This window comes from Cyprinus carpio, chromosome A19 (genome assembly GCF_018340385.1).
Source record: "Cyprinus carpio isolate SPL01 chromosome A19, ASM1834038v1, whole genome shotgun sequence".
Lineage (NCBI taxonomy): Eukaryota > Metazoa > Chordata > Actinopteri > Cypriniformes > Cyprinidae > Cyprinus > Cyprinus carpio.
Window position 1 is genome coordinate 21,463,932 of NC_056590.1, and position 23,391 is coordinate 21,487,322.

Genomic DNA, 23,391 nt, shown 5'->3' on the forward strand with positions numbered 1-23,391 from the left:
CTTTGCAATTTTTCTGTAAGAAACTTCTTTCTGATATTGCTCCACTATTTTTCGCCGCAGCATTGGGGGAATTGGTGATCCTCTGCCCATCTTGACATCTGAGAGACACTTCCATGTTGCCAATTGACCTAAGAAGTTGCAAATTGGTCCTCCAGCTGTTCCTTATATGTACATTTAACTTTTCCGGCCTCTTATTGCTACCTGTCCCAACTATTTTGGAATGTGTAGCTCTCATGAAATCCAAAATGAGCCAATATTTGGCATGACATTTCAAAATGTCTCACTTTCAACATTTGATATGTTATCTATATTCTATTGTGAATAAAATATAAGTTTATGAGATTTGTAAATTATTCCATTCCTTTTTTACTCACAATTTGTACAGTGTCCCAACTTTTTTGGAATCGGGTTTGTAAATTTGTTTGATGATCTGAAACATTAAAGTGTGACAAACATGCAAAAAAATAAGAGATGAGGAAGGGGGCCAACACTTTTTCACACCACGGTATATAGAAGAGAAGAGAAAAGAAAAAATAAATATATAGAAGAAAAAACATGTTCAGGACTGGACTGATCAGTCTATCAAAACCTGTATATGACTTGTGATTCTTCTCTTCTCTGATTCATTCTTCTTTTCCTGTGCATAATAGAGTTAACAGCATATAAGAGGCATGGAGAGAGCAGTGAATGAGTTCCTGAGTGTTAGGGTGGATTATCCCTGTGCCTGTATCCATGGTTAACTGGGCAGCCATAGAGCACCTAATAGGATAGGGAGTAAGCAGAACGGTAGGGGATGCCTGTCTGATTCCTTTTCTCTGCTCCACTCGCTGATCTCTTCCTCTGACCTGAGGACAGCCAATCCTGAAAAACAAAACAGATATAATGAGGTTTACAAAAACTTTTTGCTGCTTTTTCAGAATCCTTATACAGATTTTGGTGGTTTTATGCCTTCATGTTGATAAATAATGTTTTTAGGGTGCTTGGTCCAAATGTCTTGAACATAATTAGATTACATAATTAGATGTGCTGAGCATTATGGTGTTATACACATAATACGATGCAAGACGCTTTGCTATTTTGATAATGTCATTTTATTAAAAGTGCCTTTTCACATCTGCATATTTCTACCTATTATATTGTGTAAGAAAACAATATACAGTTTGGCCCAAAAAGTTTGAGACCACATTGAAAATATATGGGTTTCAAAATTGCATTCAAACTAGGAAATGAACTGAAAGTTTTTTAATTTAATAATAATAATGATATAAAAAATTATAATGTAAAATGAAAAGGGAATAAGATAATGTAAGAATTCAGCCATCACTCGACATTTTATTCTGATAATATTATTTGTTATGAAAATAATTGTATTAAATTATAAAAAATGCTAAATTTAAGCATTTTATATTGTAGTCAGAAGCTTTGGAGTCCACAGTATACTGAATTAAGAAGAATATTTTTTAATTGCTGAATTAACAGCATGACTATAAATGCTATAATGTATTTTAATGTTAAATTAAAAAAAGAAGTTTTATTATATATATATATATATTACAAATTATTTTATTTTTCCTTTTTTGGGGGGTTTGCAAAATGCAAATTACATTATAAAAATATAGTTATAAACATTTTTAAAAAAATTGATTGCTTAATTAACAGCATGACCTCATTCTTGTAACATTGTTAATGTGCTATAAATAATTTTAATGGGCTCATTTACATGCATAATACAGATTTGCTGATTTCCATTTTAGTGAATATTTTAATTGGCTTTATATAAAACGAGAGTTTGTTATGTGACTTAATAAATGACTTAATAAATTATTTCACTGTTTGCCTGAAGAGTCTTATAAATGATGTTTCTTTAACTGTTCAAATGTTTCTTTAATTAGTAGCTGATAATGGGAGGGGATGGGACCCTGGACAGGCAACTCACTTTATTTAGCATGCATCCATTCATACTGCTTCATATGCTAATCGCTGCTAACTGAATCAGTTTGTTGGGTGTTTTCCTGGGGTTAATGGATCTGAGCACACAGGGTGAGACTGTTTACTCAAATAGTTGGTTTTGTTAATTTTAGCTCACACTGCCACAACTTACGTTGCCCACAAATTTTCTGTGGTTCTGTTTATTATATTATATATTTAACAAATAATAGTATTAATACTTTTTATGTGTCTGAAAATTTGGTAAGTGACAACAGCGAGAGAGAGAGAGATGCAACTCGTCATTATGATCATTGTGAGTTATGATGTTTCTGAGTGTAACCGCTTGTGGTAAAGCATACAAGAGATTTTTTTTTTTTTCTCTCTCAGATGTAATGTCAGTCATAACGCATCCTACCCAAAGGCAGCAGTTCGTTCGTTTAACGACTGGTTCATCGCAGAGCCACCTGTCAGTTACGGCGAGAGCGCGCGCGTCCACGTCTGTTTGGTGACCGCGCGTGCCAGCGGCGACAACAACAACAACATCATGAATAATGAATGATCGCGGCGCTCAGCGCTGTGCTGAAGCCGCTCACGGGATATTCTCAAAGTGTCCGTGGACGTGAACAGCAGCGCGCAGCAGGAGCGCCGTGAATGTGGTGAAGTAACGATGTTGTTGTAGCATTACTCCGTTTGGGAATTGTATTCAGATAGAAAGACATTTGCACTAGAAAAGTAGCAAGTAGATTTTTTTCACTTTTTAAAAACTTTTTAACCCCAAAGAAGTAGCATAGTAGCCTACCTATTTCCATTTTTGAAAGGACTTACACGGGAAAATGAAGCCACGGATTTTACTGACCTTTCTGACGTTTATTGGTTCATGTGAGTATACACTTTTTATTTTTAACGTCGTAATGATATGCTGTCATTTTAGTCATTTTATTTAGACCTACTATTCACTTATAAAAAATACTTTTCTACAGAAGCATAATTTGACTAGAACGGTTTAAAGATCATATTTTGAGATGTTCTGTATCAAAAGAATAACTGTTTGTAATGAGACTAGGACTACACATACTGCAAACTGCCTGATTGTTATTTCGATTTATTATGTCCTCAGCAGTGCGTTGAATTAAGAAAGTATGGATTCAGAACTAACTCAAATATTACAATATTAATATTTATTTATATTTTACTGCTTTTCCTTTAGCTACATAAAATACTCGTAGAGTTTATTTACTCTGATGCAGGGCAAGCTATTGGTGCACATAGATGTTGCATCTTGGACGTTAAACGTTAAATAAAGTCATTCCAGCTGTTATTATTCACTTTTCTCCAGTCTTTGCTAATTATATTATATTATATTATATTATATTATATTATATTATATTATATTATATTATATTATTATAAATAATATAATATATAATTTTTAAAAAATTTTGTACTTTTTTAACTTATAGCTATATATGACAGAAAGTATGACAAGTTAAATGGATGTGACAAAAATGTTTGATGTGACAAAAATGTTTTAAAATAAAATTTATATTTCTATATTTACATTATAACTTATCAATTTATTGTCCACTTTCTAAACAAACAAACAAAATAAAAACAATATAAGTTATCAGGGTAGAGCATATATCATGGAATCAAACTACCCTGTATAAAATTATTTTTACTTATCTCTATTTTTTCTTCTTCTCAATAATTCTTATAAGCATCAAATATTTCTATTCTGTTTGTATATTTTTATAAAAAGATCAAATGACTGGACTTGGGATCAAATCAGTTTGTTTTCAAACCAGATATCATGGCCTTGAGTTTGGATCATGTGTGTTCCTTAGAATAAATCTCCAGTGGAATAATAAATAAACATTGTCGGAAAGTTGAACAGAAGGAGATGGTGAGTCTCAGGGAGGAAGGGGGAAGAAACAGATGACCTTATAGACAGAGGGGCTGCATTGACCTTGGGCGGTATTAACCTTTTGGGTCCCCCTCCTGGACAGCAGAGCAGTCAAAAGTGGGTGGAGCAAAAAGAGAGCCAGGGAGACAAAAGTGGCCACCTCTCCCCACCCCCTTTGACCTGACCCCAACACCCTGATCTCCATAACACTGCTCCAGCCTTATTGGGAAGCGGTGGTAAATTTAAAATCATCTTAAAGCTGTTGGAGGTTTAATTGTGTGCATGCCTGAATGTGTTTATGCTGGAGTAATCCCTCCACAGACTCCTCATCTGTGGAAAGTTCTCACTCCAGAAGGCAGATATAGGTGATTCTGACAAGACACCCATCTAGCTAATCCACATAGGGCACAGGCTGCAGTGGGTGGCCAATGTCTCAGTCACTGCATGGATCTCCTTCCTGTTAAGAAACTTGGGAAATTTGACCAAAAAGATATAAATCCTTTGGCCGTCTCTATGGAGAGAGCGTTTTATATTTAATGTGAGTTTTCATCAGCCATTACGCCAGTCTTCAGTGTCACATGATTCTTCAGAAATCATTTAAATATGCAAATTTGATGCTCAATGTTGGTGATTAATGTTAAAAACGCTTGGGCTTCTTAATATTCTTGTGGGAAACGTGAATCATTTTCGATTTCAAATCCATCCTCAAAAGAACTTTAAGCTCCAGTAGATGTTACTTGATGCTATCAAGTTGTAGCCACTTCAGTCCGAACATTCATTGCTCTAATTGAAGCAATACCCATTTTCCTCACTGTAATGAAGTTGTCGTAATAAACTGTAATCCAAGGTACTGGCTAATTGGCCACAAAATCACTTTGGTTATAGACCTACATATTTATAGTTTCAGCGATTCCGTTAAAGAAAATCATCAGGGTTCATAAAGCCAAAGAGGAACTTACAGTGGCATTAAAACTTACATGTTGCAGCAGAGGGACATTTTAACCCTTGGCTGCTCCATTAATGAGATTGGCTTAATGGAAGCCCTGGACCTCCTTCTGGTCCTTATCCCAATAATTAAAGACCTGAGGCCATAGTGATGGGGTGTCCTCCCCCTGCAATTGGAGCATATTGCTTATTGATTTTACCCAAAGGTTTTATGTCTGGCAAAGACTTTTTCATAAAAAGCTGTTGACCTACAGACATGAGCTAATTAATAGAAACATATATATTTTACTAAGCACCATTATATGACTGAAAATAGCATCTTAAAACATCCTTTAAAAAGTCAGAGTCAGATACAGATACATCAAAAGTAAAGCACAAAAGAGCTAATTGGTGAGTGATAATTTGTTAATGAGGTGGGTGGAGTGAAACTGTGGGGGATTGTTTCCTCTCTAAAAGAGGAAACGCAAGTGTGTTAGCATGACTTTGAACTTTGCATATGCCACCTAATGACAATCAGCGTTTAAACAAAAGACAACTTTGCCTCAAATGACCAACACAAAAGAGTGTTTGTGTAGGCGGCTTGTGGCTGTTGTAGCCAGGAAGAATTCAACTCCCATTATGGAGTCAAAAGAAGCCCACCCGGAGCAGCGTGATCCCCCCTCTCCACCCAGCTTCTTTACAATTCCTCCCCCAAGTTTGCATTCAGCTATTGTTTACGTTAGATCTCCTGCTGCTGCCATGGATATAATGGGAGAAGAAAAAAGCTGGAGGAATTTGTGAATGTTCATATGCATTTAGAATTTCTTTCAAAGGCTTGTATTACTTTTTCAAAGTGGAAGACCAGTTTCAGTAATGCTTAAATCTTCTCTGGACAATAGGGACACCCATATTGAAATTATAGTGAGCATTAAAATGAGAGAATTGGGCCCGAGTCTTTTAGATCTGAAGTTTCAATTCTAAATCCTAGAAGTTTTTTTTCCCCTCCTCAGATTAGCCATAAGATCATTGCAGATCTATAAATATGTACACTACTATTCAAAAGTCTTTTCAAAAATACAAAAGACTTTTGTTCAGCAAGGATGCATTAAACTGATCAAAAGTGACAATTCAGATATGTAAAATGTAAAAAGGTTTCTTCTTAAAGTAAATGTTGTTCTTTTGAACTTTCTATTCATCGAAGAATACAGAAACAAATGTATCATGTTTTGGCTGCAGCTTCAGGTTTGCCATCACAGGACTAAATTACATTTTACAATATGCTAAAATAGAAAATAGTTATAAATTGTAATAATATTTTACAATGTGGCTGTTTTTCTCTATTTTTGATCAAATGCAGCCTTGCAGACTCTATATATTTAAGTAAGGTAAAGTAATGGTTGGGGTTGTTACAAATCTTTGCCACATTGACCCTTTAGAGACTCTGGTTGGAGATGAAGGTCATTTGAATGATGTCTGGCTTCCAACAATAGTTTGTGAAGTTCAGGTCCAGCATTAGACTGGGGACAATGGAGCAAACTGGGGGCTGGGACTGTGTGTGTGACTGGACACAGGCTGTCTGCCTTAAGCCCCACTTTGTTCATCCACCCTTCACCAACTCTCTCATGACCCTTTAGGGACTGAGGTCATAGCTCAAGGGGTGGGGATGGGTGAGGGTCTCCTGCTGCTCAGAAGACCATCTACAATCCCCCAAAACCCCATTTCTATCCACCTCTCATCTGAATTATCAGAATTATCCCCAGACGTGAGCTCTTAATCACACTTCTATTCGGGTCTCATGCAGGTTGGAATGGTTTATTAGCATAGACTTTATAATCGACATACTCTATGCACCATCATCACCACTGTAGCAACCATAGAGATCTTAGACCCTGGAGCAGAAACAGAAACCTCTACCTTAGAAAACTATATTCAGTTGTTCTCTAAGATGGTTAGTGTTAAATATCCAATCCATTTATATCCATGCTACCACATTACATTATTTAATTAGATATATCAAGCAAAAACTAACATTGTGTTTGTACATATATGCATTTATTGCTTAGGCCCATGTGTTATTCTCTGTATTTCTGAATCCAGCTTGTGTGACATAACCCCCCTTGCCCCTGGGACCTCTGAATTTCATTAACACTTCGGGTGGAGTAAGCCAGGGAAGGGTCAGATGTAAGCTAGCCCTCATAAAAATGAAAAAGGAAGGACAGACTTGTCCCATCTACATCTGCTCAGTGTGCGACCTAACTGGGAGCAAAAAGTGCATCCCAGATATTCCCTTCAGTGGAAGTCAAGTTTATAGCACTATATATTTATGGACTCTGGTATTGATAGTGTTCAAGGTATATGAGTCCATGGTATATGAGAGTGAGACAACTGAGCTTATCTGGTCATGTTGTCATGGGCAATGTAAGATTTTGCAGCAGTGGTTTCCTACATGCACTTTGAATTAGAGTGAAATAGATATTTTTGGATCATACCAATATTTTGTGGAAATGAATTTAAAATAATATCTAAAATCAATTTAAAAGTAACAAGTAAAATATTTAACACATGATAATTATAATGTACAGTATGAAATATCAGTTTGAGATTTGCTAAAGATAAATGTGTCATTAAAGTATATATATATATATATATATATATATATATATATATATATATTCAGTTTGAGATTTGCTAAAGATAAATGTGTCATTAAATTATTAGTGTTTTTAAAAATGTAGTTTAATTCAGTGTTAGGTAATGGTAAAGGTTATCTGAATGTAAAAATACACAGTATTGGCACAACAATACCTTTATGTGTAAAAGTATTGCTAATTTCTTAAATATTGCCGATAACCAATAGCCTATAGTAAAGATATATTTTGCATCCCTACAAATACTGTATAATACATCATCCACTGTTACAGCTCTAAAAGGCTTATACAAAACTTAAAATGACAAATAATAAGCAGCTGGATGCAGAGAGCAGAATTCTCTTAAAATGGATAGTTTACCCAAAAATAAATATTCTGTCATCATTTACTCTCCCTCAAGTCCAAACCTGTAAGAGTGTCTTAATTCTGCTGAACACAAAATAAGATATTTTGAAGAATGTTGGTAACCAAATAGCTACTCACACAAAATAACATATTTATTATTTTTCCACACTATGGAAGTCAGCGGCTACCAGCAATTGTTTGGTAACCAATATTCTTCAAAATATCTTCTGTATGACTTTCTTCTACACACAAAAGAAGATATTTTAAAGAATGTTGCAACTGTTTTTATATATATATATATATATATATATATATATACACACACACACACAATGGATGTCAGTGTGGTCCAAAACAACACTGAACCCTTTGACTTTCATTCTGTGGATAAAAACACACTGAAACATTTGTACACATATCTTATTTTGTGTTCCACAAAGTAAATGATAACACAATGGCTCATTTTTTGGTGAACTCTCCCTTTAAGACTCTTTATTTACTTAGGACTTTCATATTGCAGCTGTCACGATCAAGTGCAGGTGGTGTTTGAGGACCCCAGAAGTAAAAAATGAGTATATTTTAGCAAGCAGAGGAGCAGAAGTGCATATTGAAAGTGGGGTAGGTTATGTCTACCTAACAGATGCTCAAGGTATTTCATATCTCATCCAGTGCAAGTTCAAGAGCAAACTTGTGCTCCTTAACATAACAGCTGCCGGAGACACCGGCTATCTCCAGAGGTCACATTAAGGGTTGCTTTAGGTCTCGATATAAAAAGCACAGAAGATGTATGGAATGGCCATGAAGCAAGTTGACAATGAGAGAGGACCGGGGTGAACCAGTGGCATGGGAAAGTCACCCTGGAATCAGACTGAAAGGAAAATGTGACCGCTGGGTTTGTATAAGTGGGGGGCAGATGGTCCAGACTGAGAGGGGTGCAGGAGGCTCCTGGTGGTTGCCGGGAGTTGTTTTTGGGAAAAGGGTGTCGTCACAGGGCTATTGTCATCAGGGTGCATTTACTCAAAAGAGATTCCTCTAACTTGACCCCATAACTCACCCTAATTCTCCATCCCTTCTACTCTGTCTTTGTCACAGCCCTCTATGGTTCACTGGCTGCATTGCGTTTGTCTCCATTGTGATGACCAGGTTTGGTTTGGTGATACGGAGTAAATAAGCAGATATGCTTAAAGCTCACAGTGACATCAGTAATGAGACGTAAATGCAGTTTTGTGGATATGGAAAGTTTGACCTCAGAGCTTTTATTTTTAAAAGAGTTTTTCCTTTTGTTTGAGTCTTGAATTAAAATAAAACACAGACATTTGCAACACAAAAATAGATATGTATATCATAAAACTCAATGAAAGTTGCAGATGAGATCAAAAAGGACTTAGCAGTTTTAAAATAAAAAATATTGCAAGGAAAGTAGCTAAAAATCATTCTAACTTTATTGTCTTTAGAAGTCAAGTCACATTTACATATAGCGCTTTATACAAAACAACTTCACTGTAATAAACGAGAAAAGTGTCGTTATTCAACTCAATATAGCTCAATGTTGAATACATTTAGTTCAGTAACAGTGTGAAAGATGCAAAGTTCAGTAACAGTGTTGATGTTGCAGAGTTCATCAATTATGAAACACATTTAAAGCAGCTCTAAAGAAGATTATTGCCATTATCCAGTTCTGTATTGTTCTCCTTCAATAGCATAAGTGCAGACAAATGAATAATATTATGGAATATTAAGTGCCTGATAAACCCAGTAGAACATCATCACTATTCTTTTTATATTATGATCAGTGTTTCATATGCATAACGTAATATAGTTGTTGTTGTTGTTGTTTTTTTGTGCATTGTAGACCATTAATTTTACATACAGTCTTCAATTGTATGGTTTGTTTTAGTTGTGTTCTGACCCATTTTCCATTTCTCTCTCACTTTCAGGTTTGTGTAATGGATCTGAGCTGGCTTTCCTTACAGAGCCCAGTGATGTTATCGCGGTACGGGACAGGCCGTTGATGCTGGACTGCAGGGTGGAAGGCGAGGGTCCCATTACCGTGACGTGGCATAAGAACGGAGCTCCAGTGTTCCTGGGAGTAGGCAGTCGTGCAAAGGTCCTATCCAACGGCACGCTCCTGATCCGTAGCTTCCAGAAGAGACGGGATGGAGATGCTACTGATGCTGGAGAGTATTACTGTGCTGCACAGAACCACTACGGCATGCTGGTCAGCCGCAAGGCCCACGTGCAAGTTGCATGTGAGTGACTGAGGAGAAAGCATTTCAAACATGGGTGACATGGGTGATAGTGGATAGTTTTTCACTAGGATATGAAATTGTATGCTTTGCCTATGATCACTTAATTGTTTATGTGGTAAATACACTGATATAGTGGAGGTACCAATGTCTTTACTATCTGTTACCTTGTCCTTTCCAATCTTCCTCTGGTTCTCCCTTTGGTCCAATAAAAGCAGTAGGGTGGGTGATAATCCTGCAGAATTATAGTTGTCACTACATGCTTCCCCAGAAGGTTGTATGTCACCATGGCAATGAACTCTCATAGGGAGCCCCCTTCTTTTAACACTCCTACCTATTGATTATATAAATGACCTGGCTATTTAGACCACAATACTCCCGGCACCTCATCCTAAAGCCCCAATAAAAATCCCCATTTTAGATGCCAATATCAAGTTATCACAGTAAATTCACATAAGAGAAAGTAAGAATACACATAGAGTACTCACTGCATAAACATATGCTTATCTTTTATTTCTGTATCTAGAAAATATCTGGAAAACAATGTAATGTTATATCCAAATATCTTAACATCCTCAAAACTGGTTAAATTTATTTGACATGCAAAATCATATAAAGAATATTTCTTGAAATAATCTTAAAATTAAACTAAACCTCACTAAATTTAGATACATTTATGCTTAATATATATTAATAAAAAAATGTATTCAATATTTTTCAAGGAAGTCTCTTATGATCGCTCAGACTGCATCTGTTTGATACAGTAAAATAACTTTTAAATAAGTTTTCTGTTTTTGTATATTTTAAAATGTACTTTATACTTGTGATTGCAAAGCTGAATAACAGCAGCCATTACTCCAGTCTTCAGTGTCACATGATCCTTCAGAAATTATTATTATTATATTTTCTGTATAAATAACTATTAATTGTTTCAACTGTCTTTGTTCCACAGCTCTTCCTAAATTCCACACTCACCCAGAGCCCATGTCAGTAGATGAGGGAGGTGTTGCACGTTTCCAGTGTCAGGTCAATGGTATTCCTGAGGCCAAAATTACTTGGGAGAAAGACCGTGTTGTGCTTGGAACATCTGATGACAGGTAACACAGTCCTCGCAGACAGTTCTTACTCTCTTTCTTTAAAATCTTCCTCTCAAAATCCTCCAGAATTGCTCATTCATGTTACTCTTTCTTCACAGGTACACACTTCTCCCAATGGGTATTCTGCAGATTACAGGAGTTAAGAAATCAGACGCTGGTGTCTATCGCTGTGTTGCCACCAATATCGCCAACACCCGCTACAGCCACGAGGCCTATCTGAACGTAACCGGTCAGTAGCCACCCTTGATCTGACAAACACCCCAGACTGCATGTACATAACCTTAACATTAAACTCTATGGATCTAGTAAATAAGCAATGTGCTATATTATGCATTGAACAACCAGAACAATGATTTCCTCAACTGTCATCCTTATATTAGTGATTTGTAATTTAGCTCCAGTTTCATCATCTCTTTATTTGCACTTCTACTCTCAGGTGGTGTTCCTCGCACCTATAAGGAGCCAGTCATCCTGTCCGGCCCACAGAACCTCACCATCACCGTCCATCAGACCGCCATTCTGGAGTGTATCGCCACTGGAAACCCTCGTCCGATTGTGTCTTGGAGTAGACTTGGTATGAATCCTTAACACTTAAACTGACCAAAGATAATGTAATGTTCTAGATTTCTCATAACTTAATTCCTTCTAATATTTTTTTTCCATCAGATGGCAGATCTATTGGAGTGGAGGGCATACAAGTGCTTGGGACAGGGAACCTGATGATCTCAGATGTCTCCCTTCAGCATTCTGGAGTGTATGTGTGTGCTGCCAACCGGCCTGGTACCAGGATGAGGCGTACTGCATTGGGCAGGCTGGTAGTTCAAGGTAAACTTCTTTGATTTGTACTGAAGATATTTTGCGACATGTTCTTACTGATTTTCCACTCATCTAATTTCTTCTCATTTTGGCCTTTTGTCTCAGCTGACAGATCCTTTACAGTGTTATGTGAAATACAGTACTGTTCAAAAGTTTGGGGAATAGAACAAAAACAAAAATATCATAAAAAAATCAATAATCTATTTTAATATATTTTAAAATGTAATTTATTCCTAAAATGTAATTCTTTCATAAAGTTGCAGCATAAAATAAACTATTATATCATTACCAAAAAACTGTTTTCTATTTTAATATATTTTAAAATGTAATTTATTCCTTTGGTGGCGGTGTAGCAGAAATTATTCTATTATTGCCTGATCAAGAAACATTTCTTATCATTATCAGTTTCTAAAATAGTTGAGCTGCTTAATATTTTTTTGTGGAAACTATGACATTTTTTACGATTCTTTGGTTAATAGAACGTTCAAAAGAACAGCACTTTTTTATACAGAAATATTTTTGAACATTATAAATTTAATGTATCATTGCTGAAAAAAGTATATATATTTTTTTATTTTCAAAACTCTTACTGACCCCAAACTGTTAAACGGTAGTGTATTGAATCAGAAAGGTAGATATTTTAGCTTCAGTATTCTGTAAATGGTCCTAACCCATGTGGCAAATAATAGCTGACTCCACACTGCTTAATCCTGATTTGTTGTGGCAGAAGTTCACAAAGCTTCACTATTACAGTAATTTTATTATTTGCACACTTCACTGAGCACAACAGAACAAGCCTATTTTGTGTGTGTGTGATTGTTGCTGTGTATGTATTGGATGAATTAAGTATTTTTTGACTGTTATGATGACCAGACATAAGGCAGAGCTGGTTTTGAACATGACCCATGGAGGCTGACTGGTCAGCACAGCAGGAGAAGTCAATATTCAGGCCCTCCCTTCTCTCACCTTTGCCCTTCTTGGTTTTTTCTCACTCTGTTACTGGGTGTGATGGTGTGAGACTCTGACTACCATTATGGTAATTAAGGTCTGCTGGTGCTGTCCAGCTGGGTTTGAGAAGAATAGCTTGGGTAATGAAGTCAGCTGTTAGGAGATATCCCCCCTTCAGCACCCCAGTGACACAACTCATCCATCACCCTGCTACTGTCCATACATTCAACATGATCATATATCCCTAAGGTATATTTGCTCCGTTCATTGGCTTTCTTCAAAGTAGCTGCACACTGGGGGTCTTTAGGAAAGAACAACATGAGAACAAATGGGTAAATCATCCTTGAGAGGTGTATTACAAAAGTCATATTTAATATCACAGTTGGTAGTAGTATCTGTAAACGACTAAGCTTTTTATTCATCTGAACATAAGCATAATCCTAATAATAACATAAGCATAATCCATTAATTTGTTAAATTGTTGTTGAAATTGCACCCAGGTGTGCTTTCTCTGTCACTGTCCCAAATGTGCAGCTTATGTCTGATTAATCAATAGTCACTCCTATCAGTCTTTTTACAACAGAATTGGCAGTGAAGCCATTTGGGGGAGGTAATCTTGAATGTATTGATTCATTTATTGATCCACTTTTTGTGTAAGATGGAAACAAAGAGATTAGGTTAGATAATTTCTCCAAAAAAGAAAGTAAAAACCTTCCCAGTAAACCCTGAGAAAAGTCTCATTAAGTAATTCAGGTCAGTGAAACAAAACGAAATTTTAGAGTAACACAGAGTTTCACAAAACTGAAATTCATAATTAAGGAATTGTGCAAGAATATATTTGATTAGTAATACTCAATATATAAGGTTTAATATGTTAGCATTAGTTAACACATTCAGTAACATGAAATAACAATACACAGATTTTAATGCATTTATTAATCTTGGTAAATGTTAATTTACAATGTAAGCATCATATTGTTCATTATTTAATTAATGTATTATGAATTATCTTCAATTATATAACTTAATATGTTAACATGTATTAATATTAGGGTACGGTTCTTAAGTTTGGGGTCAGTGAGATTTTTTGATATATTTTTTTTAAAAGATATTAAAACTTTTATAAGTAATTAAAAGTGACAGAAAAGACATTTATAATGTTACAAAATATTTTTATTTTACACAAAAAAAAAAAAAATTAAAGAGCATAACTGTTTTTAACATTGATAATGTTTACTGAGCACCAAATATTAGCATATTATTTCTGAAGGATCATGTGACACTCAAGACTGGAGTAATGGCTGCTGAAAATTCAGCTTTGCCATCACAGTAATAATTTTTTTAAATATTATTTTAAATAATTTTAACATCATAGACAAGCACTGAAATTCAGTCGATGAAGCAGAAAGGGCAATTTGAATATTTTAGTCCGGTTGTGTGAACATTTGATAACTTAACAGTCTGTCTGCCATTCAAAAGGTAAAATCAGCACATCCTAGTCAAGTTCAAAGCTGAGGGGTTTGTTTATGTCAGGTTATGGTCCTCCAGACTGCTCATTGTGGATGTGAAGTCTGCACTTTCACACAGTAATGAAGGTCCGGACAGATGCTGGGCCAGGATGTGGACAATAAAGAACAAAAAGGAAGACAGACAAGTAAAGAGCAGTTTTCCTAGTGTGCATATGTATGTTTTGGGAGGGGTGAGGTAACCCCTCTCACCTCTGCCCTCTCACTTCTCACCTTTGACATTGGCCCAGGAAGCTCTTTTACAAGAGTAGGCAGCAGAGGGGGTGGAGCCTCCTCTGACAGACAGGTGATGAAGAAGCGAGGGAGGGGCCAGCAGAACGGATGGTCATCAAATGAGGAAGGGTGATGGCCTTCATGACCCCGACCCCCCCACCCCCCAACACACACACACACACACACACTATTCATAGCATTATGAGGGCAGTTGTTCTTGTCCCAGCTGGCGGTCAGGCATTGGATCACAAAGTTCAAGGGGGGGATTGTGACGTATAACAGTTTGTGTTGAGGGAACCCCTTCCTTTATTTTCACCCTGGGCTATTTTTTATATGAAAAATGAAAGGATATTGACCTCTGATTCAGCTGAGGGGTTTCTTTAAGTTATATTTTCTCAATCTGAAAATGTATGCCTATATCATAGCAGGTGCAGAAATAGCAATTCATATTAAACATGAGACTCATTGATATAAATCCAGCGAATGCTTTCTAGAACCAGTTCATCAGGAGGCAGCCATGTTTTTAAATAATATTAATTGATTGCATAAATCACACACCAGAATTAAATGAATGAGGAATAGCCATCTGATCAGACTCAAGGTCAGGATCTGAGACCCTGCTAAAAGAATAACTGATCAATACACGAGATGGATTGGCCACTGATGCTGTCAGTTGATCCTGGTTGTAAAGACACAGCTGGTTAGTTGTTAGAGTGGAAAACAGACCTCCTAAAGCTGAGGCTGTTATTTAATTGTACTCTGATTGCTTCCTGTTTGCAGGCAAGGGAAATTACATGTAAAGAAATTATGAATCCATCTGAATCAGTCACAGATCGACGTGCATGAGTGTTTTACGTGTGCTTGTATTTATAGCTGACTTTCACTGGGCGTTTACATGTGCTTAAGAAGTTCAATTTAAGTCATATAAAATCTTTTGTCTGACAGAAATAGAACCAGTGCAGTCTTTTTAAACATTCTTTAATGATCAATACACATTCTAATGTGAAAACATTTCACTAAAGTTTTTAAAAGTGTAAATTGCATGTTTATACCATAGTTAATCATGTTTATAATAGCATGGTACAAAGTTAATCACATCATTTTTGGAAATCAGGGCTAATATTAAATATCAACTGATTAAATTTACTACACAATATAAAAAAAAAAAAAACTCTCATACTCACACCCTCTATAATAAAAAAACATCAAAAAAAACAGTAATATCGCGAAATTTTATTACAAAGTAAAATAACTGTTTTCTATTTGAATATATTTCAGAATGTAATTTATAATTAATGTCATTACTCCAGTCTTCAGTGTTGAATGTTGAAAATAGGTGGGCCGAATAATATCTTAACAAACAATCAAAAATGATTGATCAAAAGTGCCATGGTTTGCACAAAAATATAAAGCAGAAATAACTGCTTTAAAAATATCTAAAAATATAAAGCAGAAAAAACTGCTTTCAACATTGCTCATAATTTATTAATAATATTATTAATATTTGAGCACCAAATCATAGATACATGGATGTGTATGAGACAGATAGAGCATATAACACATCTATCTCAATGAGACATAAATAACACACACCACATCTCCAACATGGCCTTTATTTAGTCCCTCCTCAGTTCCAACATTTCTATTCGAGGATGTCTAGTCATCAACGGTTCTACTCAGGTTCGAGTGTGAAGTGCTTTTTGGGAGAGAAGAGAACCACAATGACATGGCTGATGAATGACACCCCTCCTCACACGCACACAAACACACACAATCCAGATTGAGTCTGGAGGTCTGAAGTGACCTCTGTCCTATTGTGCCCTGCTATAGTTTCATTATATACACACCCCTCCAGCCCCTCCCACTTTTCACTTTGACCCTAAAGCCTGAGCAGAACCCACTGAACCCACTTAAAATTCTTTAAATTCCATACCATACCAACCCAGACATACATGTACAAATAGTGGTACTTGACCTATTCTAACCTCAAGTAATATGTATAAGGTTTTTTTTTTTTTGATTCTTAAGTAGATTTTGTAAAGTTCTTCATTTTTAATTCTGTTTATAGATATTATTCAGGACACTGATGAGAAACAGAACAATCAGATGTGATACCCAATTAAACAGCTTCTCTGTGGCTCATATTGATTTGACAAATCTATATTTTTGTCCAACCATATTCAAAATTTTGACCTCATTTGAAGGGGAAGCTGCGCTGTTTTAAAGATCTGTGCCGGCATTGATTAATAGCTGTCTATTGAAATCGGGTTCCCTTTGACCTATGACCTTCCACACCTCCACAGACCACTTCAGACCCCCTTCCCAGGGACGGGGCTCTTGTGCAGTGAAGCTGCATCTGTGCTGCTCTCTACATATGTGCATGGCCATTGTGTGGACACTGAAGGGGTGTCAAGTGGAACAGTGAAGCTGCATCTGTGCTGCTGAGACAGAGGAGGGGCTGCAGGGGTCATTTAGGAAAATACAGAGCAGTTATAAAAAGAGTTTAAGTTCAAGATCTGATGTTAGTGTTAGTGTAAATTAGTGTGTTTCAAAAATACATGAACTGGAAAGAATTAAATCATATTAATTAATTAAATATTAATATTAACACATCTTGCTGTTAAACAAATGTATGGTTCTCATTTGACAGAAGAATGAGCTTTGCCTCTGTGTCATACTGTCTGCATAAAATTTTCACATTTATCACTCAAATTAAAATTTGTTAACACTTTAGATTAGGAAACACATTGACTATTATGACTATTAAGGGATTTCCCTCAGTAAGCTCCTAATCATTGCTTATTGATAGTAAGTAAAGTAGTTGTTGTAGTAGTCATGTTTAGGTATGGGGATCTAAAATATGGTTATGCAGAGTAAGGCATTAATATGTGCTTTATGAGAACTAATGAACTGCTAAAATGCTAGCAATATCCATGCTAAAAAGCAACTAGTTAATAGTGAATATGTGTTCCATAATCTAAAGTGTTACCAAAATGTTTATTTTGGGAGATTAAAATAGGAGACACATTTAATTATTAATATTATTCAGTGTTGTTTTATTATCATTGAGGGACTAATATTTTAGTCTTTAATAGTTTAAATTAGTTTTAATTTTTATATTTTGCATTTTTATTTTAATTTTTAGTATTTTTGTTGTGTGCTTATGTCATTTTTGTTAGTTTTTTATATGATATAGTTTTTATTTGTACTTTTTCAGTTATATTTATAGTTATTTTAATGCTTTTTTTTATAGATTAACTCAACTGTTATGTCAGTCAAAGAAAAATAGTTTGCTTATGTTTTAGTTTTAATTTTAGTTAACTATAATAACCATGGTCTTACCTTGTTCCTTCTCTTTCCCCAGCTCCTCCAGAGTTCATTCAGTGGCCGCAGTCTGTGTCTAAACCAGCAGGAGGCAGTGCTGTGTTCACATGTGTGGCTCAGGGTGTTCCTGAGCCTCATATCATTTGGCTGAAGAATGGAAAGATACTCACGCCTGGCGATAATGTGAAGCTCACAAACAATAACAGGTACACATTTATAGGTACACACTTAAATTATATGAGGCTCACAACTAGTATCAACAGGAATATACAATACTTAGGCATGTATTGTAAACAGACAAATTAACATATATATATATAAATATATATATATATTTGTCTGGAGGCTTTACCAACTTTACCAGCTGTCCACAAGACATATATATATTTTTTAAATGTATATTTGTGCAATATTTTAGTGGTTTTGTTTACCTGGCATAATTTGTCTGGAGGCTTTACCAACTTTACCAGCTGTCCACCAGACGTCAGTGTTCACCTGTTTTATATTATGTCATCCAAATTGTGAGATGTGTAATTTCTGTGAATGTTAACAAGGTTACATTAAATTCAGCAAATATATTTAAAATAATAATATAATCAATGTTTTTAGCACCCTGGCTGTAACTCGCATCACATCAGAGGATGAGGCCATATACCAGTGCATCGCTGAAAACTCTGCTGGCACTAACCAGGCCAGTGCTCGTCTGGCTGTGTCCCTGGCCAAAGAGCTGCCCGATGCCCCTCAGGGCCTGAAAGCCACGGCTCTCTCTAAAACCACCCTGCAGCTCTCCTGGACACAGCCACCAGACGAAATCACAGACGGGATCATCGGATACGTTCTGCATATCTGCAAATATGGCGGTGAGTGTCTCTGGACTTCAGATGTTCCACTAAACTGGAACATATTTTGCGCTCTACTGATATTTTTGGAGTAATACTTTATAATTGGTGCACTTGTGTTTTCAGAGCCTGAAAGCAAAGAACTACAGGAGGCTGTGAGTAAGACAACATTTCAGCATGACCTCACTAACCTTGAACCTGCGACCACCTACTCCATCTACCTGAAGGCTTACTCTCCACTGGGTGCTAGTGAACGCTCCAGTACTGTTGTTTCCACAACACTAGGGGGCGGTATGTACCTGCATACAGATAACACATTGCATGGTATTTGCTTTTATGTTTTGCTTAGGTCACTACAATTTCAAACTCTCCTCCTCTCTCCCTAACTGTGTCTTCTCTGGCCCACATCAATATTTTTGGCTCCGTCTGTTTAATATCATCCTTCCCTCTGATCGAACCTGCTTTGTCACAGATGTTTGAGCACTTGTTTCATTCTTTCTATGGTTTCTCTTTTGCCCACCCACCTTATGTTTTTTGCTTGAACAGAATGAACTCTGACAGTGTTCCTTGTTCCTCTGAGCTCATTATAATGTTTTTTTTCTGTCTTTGTACCCAATCTAGTGCCCAGTCCACCTACATTTTTCACCAAAGCAATAAACACCACTGCAGTCCAGGTCCTATGGGAGCTGCCCAGTAAGCCTGGAAAAATGGAGGGTTTCCGACTATCATACCGCAGGATCCCCCACGGAGAGATCCAGGGACCGATTCAGTTGCCATGCCATGTTAACGCTCACACCATTTCTCATCTCGGTAAAGGGGAAATGTTTTTTTTTTGTTTCTGTGAAAAAAACACCTCAGCACACAACAATAGACTATGGATGCAACACATATTTGCAGAAAACTGGTTTTTCATAATGGCCGCAGAGAATTGTATTTATAACAAAATGTGTTTGTTAAATGTGAAAGTTAACCTAAATCTGCTTTGCAAAGATATTTAGTGTAAAAATTGCAATACAAACCAATCTACAAATGTTTCTCTTCAGTTTTTTTTCCTTGCATAAAAATTACTCTTATAGTGGTTTTATTGGATTTTCATCTAGAAAAAACACCTCAGCACAAAAAAAGCCATTAGATTTCATCTAGCCCTGCTTATTTTAATGTTTTATGCTATGTACTCTCACTTCACTATTCTGTCTACATGACCTGTTACAGCAGCGCTGAAAAAGCCATTATGTTTGTACAGTGACAGCTGAAATGTTCCCTCACTCACCCACCTGAAGAGCAGACTTGAAGTGTTTCATGAGCATCAGAGAACAAAAACTCCTCTAAGTATTTCCTAGTATTATGTGACAAATGTTTGAATTCAGAGAACTCTGGAGATAGTGTGAAAATCGAGATATTGATGAAAACAGATCCTGCATCACATAAAAAGAAAATAGCCCAAGGAAAAGGAGTACCATAATAGCCAGGAGGTTTTACACCGCACCTCAATCACAGTGACTCAGATGATCAATAGTTCTACTGTGACTGCAAAGTCAACAAAACCAGTTCAATGTATATGTATTAGATTATGTATGTGTGAGACAAATGCATGAGTAGCTTTGATTTATTAGCAGTGTGTGTGATACTGACAGTTCTCTTTTTTTTCCCTAGACCCTGGTGCTGTGTATGAAGTCAAACTGGTGGCCTACAATGGTAATGGAGAGAGCGACTGTTCAAAGAAACTTGTGTCACTGGCTGAGGACAGGACTAGTGCTAAAACCAGATCAGGTAAATTAGCATTTGTTTTAGCATGCATAATTCCGTAGATTATTTATTAAATAAGTGCACTGTATAATAATCATGCTCCTTGTTGCAGGAGAGGAGACTGAATGTAACTGCAGGGGTGTAGAGAGCTCGGTGAGCAGCATTGTGGTTGGCATCCACATTGGCATGGCCTGCATCATTTTCTGTGTGCTCTTCCTCATGTTTGGATATCGGCGCAGGTAATTGATCTTTTGGTTAGATAACGTCATATAACTATTTGCAAATTGTACTCAATGGACTCACTTCACAAACATGAAATATAACATGTTATAAATATACAATTTAATAATAATGATAAAAATAATAGTAAGTACATGATATATTAATATATAATGTTTGTTGTTTATGTATATATCTACATATATAATAGTATAAATATAATAAATACCTGAAATTTTGTCTCAGTTTCCTCTGTAGGAAGGGGACTCAGGACAGCTGGTCTGTACCACAGGGTGAAGATGGAGGTCACCATGCTCAGAGCAATGGCATCCCAAAAGCGGGAGTGACACGGCCTGCTCAAGGCATTGAACTGGTTCCACAAGTAAGACTTACAGTCAAGCTCCCCCCCACCCCACCACCATCATTTTTTTTTTCTTGACCATAGATACCGCAAAATCTCATCTTACGCAGTTAGTGAATGGATATTTGTCATTTCATCTGTATATCAGTTGAATATCTTACCCCAGTTGTGTCACTGTAGTTACAGCTTATGAATTTGCTCTGCAGGATTGTTGTTTTACTCAATATTCACTTTTCTCAGAGACTTTTTTGTCTGCTAATGGAGTTTATCAACAGTTGGAACTGAACTTGTGCTCTGATTAGCAAGGTTTCGTATAAAGGTAACTTATCATACTAACGGTTGTTTTCTCTTTTTCAGGGTCATAACACAGATTGCCAGGCCCAATGCCAGGTTCTTATTGAGCAGCACTCATCCAGTCTGCCAGGCACAGGCACAGGCACTTAGCTAGCGCTGCCTCTGTGATCTACCTCCTTGTGGTTCCTCTGCCTAGCCTGCCCACCACAATGTCCCCTTTAGTCCATATTTATCATGCCCTGTCTGTCACCTAAACTGCTGCTACTGTTTAAAGGTGTAAATGGGTCTGTTTTAACTACAAAACTTTTGATAATTGAGCTGGTTTAAATTAGTCTGTCCCATTTGTTGCTTTTGCTCCTTGCCTATAGAACCGAAGCTTGACTCCTTTGAGATCTTTATGTCGATGTGTCTGCACAATAACACCAAATGATGGCCTTAGGAGATACTGAAGACATTTGTTATGCTAGCATGCTAAGTTACAAATAGTTACTGCACTTTTTCTGAGCAGAAAAACACAATGGAAGCAAAATACAACAAAAATTATACCAAAACCGCTTTATATTTTATTATCAAAGGGCTTTCTGCTAAAACCAAAACTTCATTTTGCAATGTGTCCTCTGGTAATAAAATGTAGCCTTACGTTGTGTCCGAACTGATGCCACATAATATAAAGACCAAACGTTGAAATAATTTCTCTTCAGTCAAACTCTTATATACGATTTAGTGAACTACATGATTTACAAAACAAGCTACAACTAGCCATATTCTCAGTGGAAATGATTTCAGGGAACAGAGGTTTGTTTCATTTGTTAGCCTTAGCTCGGATATACAAAGATGAATAACGTGGCCTTGCTTTTGCCTTCGCTTGTGGTTGTGTGAGTTCAAATAAATTGATTGTTATATGTTTCACCGTACATGCCTCGAGGCAGGCTATACCCCAGAGGAACCATAAAGTTGATGGATTCTTACCACCTTTCCCTCTTTCCTATTCTTTATAATACCCACCAAAAGCTGTATACCTCCAAAGATAGCTACCTCAGAATGTTATGTTGGGCTGATATTAGCCACCTGCTAATAAAACTTGCCTACCTCAGCCAAAAAATAGCAGATACCCGCTACTCTTCCCCCTGCCAGTGCCTGTGCCAGCTGCCTCCAGAACCTGCATTCAGGTGCCCATCTGGTCGACTGCCATGGAGAGTGTGACCGTGGCTGCCCATCCTCTGGCTCCAAATATTGCCTTAGCAGACAAAAGCTGTCTGGGATCCCCTCCCTAACTCATCATCCAGAGATGTTTTACAGAACCATTTAAGCTGTGGAATACTTAAAAACACCTTTGATGCGATTCTTTCCAAGTCCATCCATCCACAATTAGGATCCTGCCAATCCGATCCAAGGATTCATTTCTGATGCTGCTAAACTCCAAAGAAAAAGATGAAACAGCAGGTACAGAAGGGGATTCATTTTGTTCGGAGAATGTGATATGGAAATTCCGCATGGAATGTATGGACCCTTGAGAATTGTAATGGGATATTTTTGGGCCTTTCCATGTGGATACCACAAAAACCTGTGCAACCGAAAGCTTAGGATATTTTGCTTTCCACCAAGGAATATGTGATGGCATCAAGACGATGTTTATCCAAAGAGATTCTTTCCAGCCAAACCAACTGGTCTTTTCTCCAGATGCCAAATCGGTTGCCATGGGAACTTGACGGGGCTGCGAGATGATGGTTGATTTTGGGTTTACTGAGAAACTGCTGCGTTCTCTCTTTCCCAAACAAACAGGCATGGCAGCAGATTATCCAAAAAATTGTGTGAGATATGAAAACCAAGCTTTATGATATCCAAAGATGTAAAAAAAAATTAAGGTTTTCATTTGTCTTTATATCCATTTGCTCTTTAGATGAACTGAAGCCATTGTGTTGACATTTTTGCAGATCATGTTAAAAGGGGAAGCTGCAATAAAATGGATTCAATAACAAACCTAATCACACAACAATAATATGCTTTAATATT

The 23,391-nt window shown here is 36.6% G+C and overlaps 1 protein-coding gene across 1 annotated transcript; it reads left to right on the forward strand.

Moving 5' to 3' along the window:
• Positions 1-511: 511 nt before the first annotated feature.
• LOC109073075 (immunoglobulin superfamily DCC subclass member 3-like) lies at positions 512-23,226 on the forward strand. Its single transcript, XM_019089249.2, has 15 exons — positions 512-786; positions 2,317-2,808; positions 9,687-9,998; positions 10,948-11,092; positions 11,191-11,321; positions 11,529-11,666; positions 11,759-11,917; positions 17,960-18,125; positions 18,529-18,779; positions 18,885-19,049; positions 19,380-19,568; positions 20,412-20,528; positions 20,617-20,743; positions 20,970-21,105; positions 21,442-23,226. The coding sequence occupies exons 2-15, from the start codon at positions 2,763-2,765 to the stop codon at positions 21,526-21,528; spliced, it is 2,169 nt and encodes a 722-aa protein (XP_018944794.1). The 5' UTR covers positions 512-786; positions 2,317-2,762; the 3' UTR covers positions 21,529-23,226.
• The last annotated feature ends 165 nt before the right edge of the window (positions 23,227-23,391 follow it).